The 11,772-nt window shown below is 36.7% G+C and overlaps 1 protein-coding gene across 2 annotated transcripts in view; it reads right to left on the reverse strand.

Moving 5' to 3' along the window:
- Positions 1-11,772, reverse strand: part of EFCAB7 (EF-hand calcium binding domain 7) — a 47,965-nt gene that overhangs the window by 12,885 nt on the left and 23,308 nt on the right. For both annotated transcript variants that reach the window (XM_011940945.1, XM_011940936.1), the window contains exons 7-10: positions 11,107-11,248; positions 7,047-7,156; positions 3,344-3,501; positions 1,924-2,057 (exon numbers count right to left, since the gene is read on the reverse strand). In XM_011940945.1, coding sequence (XP_011796335.1) covers positions 1,924-2,057; positions 3,344-3,501; positions 7,047-7,156; positions 11,107-11,248 — 544 coding nt within the window. The remainder of the gene's footprint in view (positions 1-1,923; positions 2,058-3,343; positions 3,502-7,046; positions 7,157-11,106; positions 11,249-11,772) is intronic.

An 11,772-nucleotide genomic window follows, 5' to 3' on the forward strand; every position in this document is an offset into this window, starting at 1 on the left:
TTTGAGACAGAGTCTCACTCTGTCACCCAGGCTGGAGTGCAGTGGCATGATATCGGCTCACTACAACCTCTACCTCCCAAGCTCAAGTGATTCTCCTGCCTCAGCCTCCCAAGTAGCTGGGATTACAGGTACCTGCCACCACACTTGGATAATTTTTGTATTTTTAGTACAGGTGGGGTTTCACCATGTTGGCCAAGCTGGTCTTGAACTACTGACCTCAAGTGATACACCCACCCCAGACTCAAAAAATCCTGGGATTACAGGCCAATGTTTTTTGTTTTCTTTTTAAGAGACAATTTGTTCTGTTGTCTAGGCTGGTCTTGAAATCCTGGCCTCAAGTAATCCTCCTACCTTAGCCTACCAGAGTGCTAGGATTATAAGCATGAGACACAGCACCCAGCCTATGTTTTTCTGTAAACCTAAAATTGCTCTAAAAATAAAGTTTATTAATAAACAAAGTAAAATAAAAGCATCTTTAAGTGTAAAAAAGGTTTATTAAAATAATCTTACAGATAAACAGTACATTTTCTTATTATTCAGGGGAAACATTAAAACTTTAAAAGCTCTCATTTCTTTGCAGTATTATTGTTTGTAAACTAAACATTCCTCCAAATCATTTTCTAAGTAAATAACCCTTGGAGACTTTTCCATAGCATGGAGTTCAAAGTTCTGGAGCCTGACTATTTGTGAAACTTTCTTGCTGTGTAGCCTTGGTCAAGTTACTTAGCCTCTAATTCTATTTCTTGATTTATAAAGTGAGAATAATAAAGTACTACTTCATACAGTTGGCGTGTAGAAGTGCATAGAGCAGCAGCTGGTACATGGTAGATGGTAAGCTCTCAAAAAATGTTAACCGTCAACTCTGCCAATTTAACTAAATTTTTAAATTAGAATTTTACTTATCACCAACTTTACCATCAGAAAGCCACAAATTCACTCTTATAGAATGTTCTCCAGTGCCATTAAAAGATTATATCATTAAAGTTACAAGATAATTACATCTTCCTATAGATAATACTCTTACATATATTATGAATTTTATTAATCAAAGTTTAATACTTTAAATCAATATACATGTATTATTATTATATTAACTTTCAGCTAAAAGAGAAATACTGAAAGATTCCTTTATATAAATAATATACTTCTACCCTACTTGCTGTCTAGGTAAACAGACTCCCAACCTGGCTCACTTTGCCAAGCTTAGACCATTTTAAGATCCACACATTACTATCCCAGTGAAAGCATACGTGAGTTAATCTTTCCTGACTGCATTCTGGTCTCCTCATACCTCTTGTTCTGTGATCTATAGTTGGCTATGGCTTTTTGGCTTTCCCTCTGACCTTGCAGTCTTTGGCTTAAATATGCAAGTACGTCTTCTCAGACTCCTTCTAAGTGATAACTGACTTTGCCTCATTCTCAGTGATTTTCTTTGTCCATCTTGGCATTTTGGCTTCAATATTTCCGTAGATGGACTTTTTAAATTCAACTCAAATATGAAAAGCATTGAAGAATTTGTAACATGTACAATATAAACAACTTCCTGGAAACTTTAATTTGTAAGTAAAACTCTAGCTTTTTGGCTTTTTGCTGCCCTCTCCTGGTCACAGTTTGTGACTCTTGACCACTCAGGCCCAGTGGTATCAAGCGCAAGGACAAGTTTTTTGTCTTCTAAACCCCAAAGAGTAGAGGCTCAAAACTGAAATTATGATTAAGTAATTCACACTTTCTTTTAACTTGAGTATTATACCAACTACCAATTTAAGAAAAATAAATGTTAACATTTACAAACAATGCTACTATTTTCAAACTGTCCTAAATGCTATAATAATATTTCATGGAGAAGTTTGACTTCTTATTTCTTAGAGATGAAAATGTGCTGTATATATATATTTTTATACATCTGTTAAGAAAAGTGCTTACCTCTGCAGACAGCCCAAGCATCTTCATCACATTTCTCACCACTTGTTCTTAATTCAAAAAAATTATATTCTTCAAGGCTAAGAAGACCATTTCCATCTAAATCAATTACTTCAAATATATCTGATAAAGTAGACCTAAAATTATAAAAATAGCTAGTTATTTCTTGTCACTAAGGCAACTACACTGAAGAAGGGTTCTATGAGGATAACATTCAAAAGGAATGTTATACAATTTCTTTAAACTAAAGTTAATGTATCCAAATACAGTTTTGGCTCAGTATTACATGAGATTAAAAAAGCTTCTAGAGCAACCGCAGTATCTCAATGCATAGTAAGAACTCAATGAATAGTAGTAGTTCCCTTCTTTTTTCCTTTCTCCAATCTGCTTCCTTCTTCCTCTCTACCTATAGGGAAGAGAGGGAGAAATTGGTAGATGTCTGACTGAAGTTGACTTGCCAAATGTGTGGAACCCAGAAGTAAATGACAATCCCAGATCTGCAAATGGAAGAACATTTTCAGATGCTTAGAGGATGAGTTGTTTTGTTTTGATATATGTATTTATGGTATACAATGTGATTTTTTGATATATGTATACATTGTGGAATGACTAAATCAAGCTAATTAACATATCCATTATCTCACATATTTATCACCTTTTTTCTAGTGGGAACATTTAATATCTATTCTCTTAGCAATTTTCAAGGATACAATATATAACTACAATCACCATATTGTCAGCAGATCTCCTGAACTTATTCCTCTTATCAAACTGAAATTTTGTATCCTTCCACCAACCTGTCCCCAACCCTCCCACCACTCCCAGCTGCTATAACCACTCTTCTACTCTCTGTTTCTATGGGTTTGACTTTGTAAGATCACACATATAAGGCTGGGTGTGGTGGCTCACACCTACAATACCAGCACTTTGAAAGGCTGAGGCAGGATGCTCGCTTGAGGCCAGGAGTTTGAGACCACCCTGGGCAACATAATAGCAAGACTCCCATCTCTTTTAAAAAAATTAGCCAGGTATGCTGGCAAGCACCTATAATCCCAGCTACTGCTACTCAGGAGGCTGAGGTGGGAGGATCACCTGAGCCCCAGAATCTGAGGCTACAGTGAGCTATGATTGTGCCAGTGTACTCCAGCCTGGGTAACAAAGCAAAACTCTGTCTCTATTAAAAATAATAATAATAAAGTTCCCACATATAAGTGAGATCATACAGTATTTATCCTTCTGTGCCTGGCTTATTTAACTCAGCAGAACATCCTCCAAGTTCATACAGCTTGTCACAAGAGTTGAATTGGTGAATTAGAATCTGAGGATGGGGGTGGGAGCTGGCCAAAGGAAAGGGAGTAACACAGGCTAGTAATATCTATCCAGCCTAGATGTTATAATTCTAACATTAATAAATAAAACTTACTTAAATTCCTTTGTAAGGAATAATTTCCCTGTTTCATCTCTGTATATAAGTTGGGCTTCATCTGTTACTGGTTTTATTTTTTTCCTCAGCCTACAGCCAGTTGTGGAAGGAATTAACCAGTAAATTCCAGGTCCTAGTTCACCAGTCCATCCAAACACCTTTTCTCAAAACAATGAAACAAAACAATCATCAGTCTTAATCTTTTCATCTTTTAATTTAAAGCTTTTAATATTTCTTCTGAAAGGGACACATTAGAAATAATTTTTAAATCAATATTTACAAAATCTATTATAGTTCTATCAATCTTTTTACAAGTTTCAAATTCTTTTTATTAATGGTAATCCCATTATGAGATCACTAGATATAGGAGTCTTTTATATATTTTTGAAACAAATGCCTAAAACTGTAACAGGTAAGTTATATATCTTCTAAATCTTCCCCAATAATCTTCAAAAATATCTGTGATGCAAATACCCTCAACAGAAAGCAAAGATAAATCATAGGGTAATTTTTTAATGCGAACACTGAGCTCCTTTAAAAAAAAGTAATAATATTATAGATTATGGTTTCCTAATTTGATTCAAATATAAATATATGATTTCTAAATCAGATTTCAATGACATAAAATAAAAACTAAATGTATTTTGAAATGGTTCACTATTGTATAAATTAACCACATTTGTAAGAGTTCAATTATGTGGATGAAAGCAGTGGAATTTTACTTTTTTAAATGTAATATGGACTATAAAAAAAGATGCAGAATCCCAAATAAATCAGCTTTATATGAAATTCTGTTTCCTATCAAATGTTGGATATTTATCATGAGTACCAGAATATCTGTAGAGGAAAACATTTTATTCTCCAGTTCTATAAAAGAAAGCAGGCTGGGCATGGTGGTTCACACCTGTAATCCCAGCACTTTGGGAGGCTGAGGTGGGTGGATCATTTGATGTCAGGAGTTTGAGACCAGCCTGGGCAACATGGTGAAACCTCGCCTCTATTAAAAATACAAAAATTAGCCGGGCATGGTGGTGGGTGTCTATAATCCCAGCTACTTCGGAGGCTGAGGCAGGAGAATCACTCGACCCCGGAGGTGGAGGTTGCAGTGAGCTGAGATCGTGCCACTGTACTCGATAGCACGCGACTCTGTCTCAAAAACAAAAAAAAAAAAAAAGAAAGAAAGCAAATGGTATCTGTCTATGTACTTCCTAAGAGCTTTTTGGAGCCCAAAGGTTTCCTATAAAAGCTAATATTAAATATATTAAATCTAAGGAATTCTTAGATTAAATATATTAAATCTGTTAAATATATTAAATCTAAGGAATTCTTAGTTGTGTGTAATAGCTAAGTGCCCTTCAGCACAGACTAACCCAAGAGAATCCTTTCAGGTATTATGTCCAAAAATTCCTTTTAAAACCCAGGTATAAGGCTAGACACGGTGGCTCATACCTATCATCCCAGCACTTTGGGAAGCCAAGGTGGAAAGATTGCTTGAAGCTAGGAATTAGAGACCAGCCTGGACAACATAGCGAGATCCTATCTCTAAAAATAATAACAACAATAATAATAACAATGCATCTGTAGTCCTAGCTACTTGAGATGTGAAGGCAGGAAGATCATTTTCACCCAGGAGTTCAAAGTTACAGGGAACTGTATCACTGCACTCCAGCCTGGGTGACAGAGTGAGACCCCATCTCTAAATAAATAAATAAACAAACGAAAAACAACTTAGGTATATTTTAGGTCATTCTGAAGACTCATATACAAAATAAAGCTGCTCATCTAAATTCTGAGTTTAGTTCTATTTCTGCCCTGCCAACTCAGAGAAATCATAATCTTCTTATGTCCTATTTTGATACAAGAAGAAATCCAATATAACTGAAAGTCATTTTTAAGACTAAACGTTGGCCAGGCATGGTGCCTCAAGCCTATAATCCCAGCACTTTGGGAGGCCAAGGCAGGCGGATCATGAGGTCAGGAGATTGAGACCATCCTGGCCAACCGACATGGTGAAACCCCGTCTTTACTAAAAATACAAAAATTAGCTGGGCATGGTGGCACGTGCCTGTAGTCCCAGCTACTTGGGAGGCTGAGGCAGGAGAATCGCTTGAACCTGGGAGGCAGAGATTGCAGTGAGCCAAGATTGCACCACTGCACTCTAGCCTGGCGACAGAGCGAGACTCCATCTAAATAAAACAAAAAAGACTAAATGCTTACCAAATCCATCCTTTGAAAAGCATAACCTTTGAAATTGGCCAGATGTGGACTCATGAGTGAAAAACCAGATCTTACGGCTTCCTAATATATATTATCCCATGATCATTCCTTATGCCCACATATAACTTTGCATTGCCACTGTGGATGGCAAATGGAAAGTTTTTTCATGGGCACAAAACTCATCTATAAGAAAATAATTGTGAAAGTATAAATACAAATAAAAAATCCTTTGTAAATATAACATATTACAGATAAACAGAAGCCTATAAAGAGGTAAATAGAAACTCATGCAAACTTTATTATAGTTTTGCTATATACTAATTTTTCATACATGCAATCCCATAAGAAAGTACTTTTACCCAAAACAAAGGGGAAACAGATATTGTTTTAGACAATGCTTACTTTGTAGTCAGTTCTGAAGAAGAGTTTATTCAAAACATTAACTTCAGCCAATTTTATTTGTTTCTTGCCTATTCTTGTCTGTTAGGAAGCCTACAATAAAAACTTTTATATGACATTCTATCAGGGAAATGTCTGTCTGTCATTGAGCCTATATAAAGATTAAATATGATATTGCAGTAAGCCCTTGAATAGTATTATTTCTGTTGTTGTGTAGCAGATGTATTTTGTAGTCCTCATAAAATAAATAGCCACATTTATGTATCAGCCTCACATATTTGGCCTCTGAGTAAATACATAATTAGAAAAGATCAGAACAACCCCATGGGCAACATATAAAAACATTTAAAAGCATTTCTTCATATCAATCTATTTTTGAACCCTATAAAATAAGTCAAGCCTGATAGTAATCTTAAAGTTTTTCTGTTTTGCAGTAGTAATATAAGTAAGACAAACATCTACAGCAGCTTTTCCAAAGTCTTGAATTGCTTGCATTTAGGGAAAAAAATGTACTGGCATCAACCTTTTTTATTGAGTATATCAAATGTTCACATGTGAGGCATCAGGGCGTTTAGAAAAGATGAAAGTAAGGTACAATATTATACAACTTAAAAGGTATAAGCCAAGACTCAAGACTGCCAACCAATCCTCAATTCTTTATTTAATTTTTTTTTTAGAGACAGGGTCTCGTTATGTTGTCCAGGCTGAAGTGCAGTGGCTATTCACAGGCACAATCATAGAATAATACAGCTTTGAACTCCTGGGCTCAAGTAATCTTCCTGCTTCAGTTTCCCAAATAGCAGGGACTTCAGGTGCATGCCACCATGCCCAGCTCCTATCCGTAATTCTTAAGAAATCACAGCAAACAAGAAAAAATTCTTTATAATTAAATTAAATATTTACTTTAACTAATTTAATTTAATTTGATGTGATTAAATTAAAAACATAATATCTATAGTGTTTAAGTGCTGTTTATACCTTAATTGGAAAGTACATAAAAGCTTAAAAAATAAAATATTTCTACTTTCCCCAAACTGCAGTTCATACTGTATTTTAAAATTAAACATTAGAAAATAAATATGTATACTTCTCTATTTCGTAGTTCGGTAAAACACATAAGCTGTAGATTTGCTTGACTCTCATTTTCCTTGAGAATATACAAGGCAGTATCAATGGATAACCAAGGGGATGGTTTTCCTACAAACAAAAAAAAAAGCCCAAACACCTTAAAATAAGCAATCACTATCTATTCTTTCCTATATAAAAAAGAAGTTACTAGTTTCTTCTTGGATATTTTCTTTAGAAATACATATTCCATTTTTTTTTTTTTTTTACAGAGTCTCGCTTGGTCACCCAGGCTGGAGTGCAGTGGTGTGCTCGGCTCACTGCAACTTCCATCTCCAGAGTTCAAGCGATTCTCCTGCTTCAGCCTCCCGAGTAGCTGGGACTACAGGCGTGTGCCACCACACCCAGCTAATTTTTGTATTTTTAGTAGAGATGGGGTTTCACCATGTTGGCCAGGATGGTCTCGATCTCCTGGCCTCATGATCCACCTTCCTGGGCTTCCCAAAGCGCTGGGATTATAGGCGTGAGCCACCGCACCCAGCCCATATTCCATTTTTATATGCAAACATGATAGCTTTTGCAATAAGGCACAAACCTAAATACAGCAACCTAGTGAGAAACATTTTCTATATACTTACTTTCTAAAAATTATAACTTTTCTTGAACTCATCAAAAGCTGAGGTTGCAGGGCAACCAATTAGCCTGATATCCAAGAAAAAACAGACTTTTCAGAAAGAAATAGGATATAAGCACTGGCTTACTTGTGGTTGAGCACAGGAGGAAGAGATGTCAGACATCTACGTGCTGACAATCCCAAAATTTATATCTTTAGGGTCCTTCCTCTGAATGTTAGACCCATATAACTAACTGTGTATTTAACATTTCTACCTGGATTTCTGTTTCCAAAACTGAACTTCCCTAATCTCTTTTTAAAACGCTGTCCATCTCAGTTAATGGTGACTCATTCTTTCTAGTTGCTCAGGTCAAAAATCTTGGAATCTTCTTTAACTCTTTTCTTCTCTCACATACCAAGACCAATCCTTAGGAAATTCTATGGTTCTGCCTTCAAAATATACCCAGAATCTCTACTACCTCCTCTCCCACCTACATCCTGGTTCAAAGCATTCCCAGTCCTCTTCTAGAATTCTACAATAATGTCCCAGCTGGATTCCTTGCTTTCACCTGCATATCCTTCCATCTACTTTCAATACAGTAACCTAACCACTCTTGTTAAAACATAAGTCAGGTTATGTCCTGCCTTCTACTCAAAACCCTCTAATGGAGCAGAGAATTGGGAGAATATTGCTCCTTTCCTAACAATAAGAAAAAATTAACGAACTACAACATCATAACTTTTCTTGATCCCATCAGAGCTGGGGTTACAGGGCAACTATAAGCTTAAAATCCAAGGAAAGACAGATCTTTCCCAGGAGAGATGAGATGCAAACACTGGCTGACCTGTGGTGGAGCAAAGGAAGAGATGTCAGGTACCACACAAGTGGAAGAAGAAGAAAGAGGGCAGAAGAAATATTTGAAGAAATAAGGCGGAGGATTTTCTAAAAATAATGAAAGGCAACAAGCCACAAATCCAAGAAGCTCAGAGAACCCCAAGTAGGATAAATACCAAAAAACAAAAAACCCAGGCAATAGCATCAACAACAAAAACTACCTAGACACACATTCAAACTGCTGAAAATGAAAGATTAAGAGAAAATCTTGACCTTATATATGAGGAAAAACATCTCACAAAAAATGAGGGGGAAACCTCATTTCTCTGATTAAAAGCCCAAGTCCTAATTATGGCAAAAAGAAACCTCTTCCTGATTTTGTCCTTGTTTCTCCCCAGTTTCATCTCCTACAACTCTCTCCTCACTTATTTCATTTGAGACACTGTAGCCTCTGTTCTTCTAACACCAGTATACTCTCACAGAGCCTCTGCATAGAGCATTCTCTCTACCTGGAATGCTCTGCAACCTCCTCCATCTTCACCCATCCCTTCCAGCACCATACACCCACAAGGCTTACTCCCTTGCCTTCTGTGGAAGAGAGCAAAAATGGCTGTTCCCCCCAGTATCCACAGCCCTTTGCAATGTGGCTTCACAGCTTTTCCATCAAGAGATCAAGTCTATTTCCCCAGCCTATGAATCTGGACTTGCCTTGTGACTTTCTGTGAGCAACAGAATATAACGAAGTAACATTGTGCTGCTTCTGAGCTCAGACCTTAGGAGGTTCTATTGTGCTTCCGCTTTTGTTTTGTTTTGTTTTCAGATCCCTGTTATACCAAGAGAACAGGTCCAGGCTAGTTTACTGAAGGATTATTAAAGATCATATGAAGCTGAGTCAAGTTATCCCAGCTGGGACTTCATACATGAGAGAGAACCCAGCCAAGATTAGCAAAGCCAGCCACCAGCTAACCTGTAGCTAACCATAACTGTGTGAGCAAGCCCTACAGAGAAAAAACAAGCCTGGCTCAGACTGAGAACTAACAGATCCACTGATTCATGAGTGAACAAATGTTTAATTGTTTTAAGCCACTGAGTTCTGGGGTAGTTTTTTATGTAGCAGTTGGTAACTCATACATCTCTTTCAAAGTCTTTATCCATATGACAGCTTCCTAATGAAGCATATACTAACCACTCCATCTCAATGGCAACCCACATTCCCTCAGCATTCACTATCCCCTTTTCCCTCTGATTTTCCCATAACACTTATCACTTTCCTACATACCACGTCATTTACTATTTATTATGTTTATTATGTATTGTTTCCCCCACTAAAATGAAAGTTGATGAGGGAAGGGATTTTTGTCTTTTTTGAACTCTAATGTATCCTAAACACCTAAATTGATGTCCAGTATATAATGCCCTTGATAGCTATTTGATAAATAAATGAATGAATCTTATTAATAAGAATATAGAGAATTAACAACTACACTGAATTTGCAGGGCTATCTTGATTCCTCTCTCTGAAAAATAACCATTGTTATTGTCATTTAAAAGTATCATCTGCCAAATATTATACATATCCCACAAGAGATGCAGTGAAAACTTTCAAAATCTCTGCTTTAGGAGGGAAAAAGAATGGGGAGGGGAATCCTCTAGGAAGAAAATGCTTGTATGTAAACATTATAAAAGAAAAATAAATATTGATTTAGAACAACCAACATTAAAAAAGGTATCTAGGGAAATCACCTTTATAGATAGATAGCTTTCATTGCTTAAAAATTACATAACCATTTTAGACACTAGAAAAGTATTAATTTTTACCTAGAATATTACCATGAATACAAAGATTATTAATAAATATTGTCTAAGTCACAAAGGGTTTTGAAGGTATTAAAAATACTTGCAGTGTCATATGTTCCAAATTATGCCCTTGCAGAACTTCTCTTTGACATATTAATTTTAAAAACTGACAAATGGAAAAAGCTAAGATTAATTAGCAAATAAAAACTTAGTTCTGGCTGGGCACAGTGGCTTGAACCTGTAATCTCAGCCATTTGAGAGGCCGAGGCAGGTGGATCACCTGAGGTCAGGAATTTGAGACCAGATTGGCCAACATGGTGAAATCCCATCTCTACTAAAAATACAAAAAGATTAGGCGGGCGAGGTGATGTGCACCTGTAGTCCCAGCTACTCAGGGAGGCAGAGGCAGGAGAATCACTTGAATCCAGGAGGCGGAGGTTGCAGTGAGCCAAGATTGAGCCACTGCACTCCAGTCTGGGCAACAGAGGGAGACTCCATCTCAAAAAAAAAAAAAAAAGTTAGTTCTATATCATGAGGAAACCGGTTAACATTTTTTTTTTCGTTTATTTTCTTCTATTTTAGCTGTAGAAAGGTTTGGAAAAAGTTATTGTTTTTAATAAAACATGCTTTAAACATATACACAAAGCAATCTACTTGCTTTTCATATGATTAACACAGGCCATGTATAGACCAACACTTTCTTGAAATGTAACCATTATGTTTCTCACTTAGGCAGATTATTTTCTCTCCTAACTAGGACTATGGAATACTTACATAAGTACTTTCAAAGAGGGTACAACTTGACATTTTAAAAATATACAAAAAATTTAAACTTGCCTTCAACTTGACTCAGATTTAATGGCTTAATTGTTAGATAAACCATGGACCTCTGCGCTATCTGCATCCTGTACTGATGACTAATGATTTCACCATCTTCTTCTAAGAAGAAGCAACCTTTTGATTGCATATATTGCCAGTCCTGAAATGAAGGAAAAAATTATTTCAAACAATATTTATTAAACGTTTCCAGTATGCATCGTAATGAGGAGAAAATGCAGGGGGATATAAAAGAAATGCCAAATATAATCATTGCTCTCCAGGAATGTGCCACATAGTTAGGAGGTAAAGAACAAACATAACAAAATCCAATTATAGGCAGGGCACGGTGGCTCACACCTGTAATCCCAGCAATTTGGGAGGCCAAGGTGGGCAGATCGCCTGAGGTCAGGAGGTCGAGACCAGACTGAACATGGAGAAACTCCGTCTCTACTAAAAATACAAAATTAGCCAGGCGTGGTGGCACATGCCTGTAACCCCAGCTACTCAGGAGGCTGAGGCAAGAGAATCACGTGAACCTGGGAGGCAGAGGTTGCAGTGAGCCGAGATTGCGCCACTGCACTCCAGCCTGGGCGACAGAGCGAGACTCCATCTAAATAAAACAAAAAAGACTAAATGCTTACCAAATCCATCCTTTGAAAAGCATAACCTTTGAAATTGGCCAGA

Source organism: Colobus angolensis, unplaced genomic scaffold (genome assembly GCF_000951035.1).
Source record: "Colobus angolensis palliatus isolate OR3802 unplaced genomic scaffold, Cang.pa_1.0 Scaffold102, whole genome shotgun sequence".
In the NCBI taxonomy this organism is placed as follows: Eukaryota; Metazoa; Chordata; class Mammalia; order Primates; family Cercopithecidae; genus Colobus; species Colobus angolensis.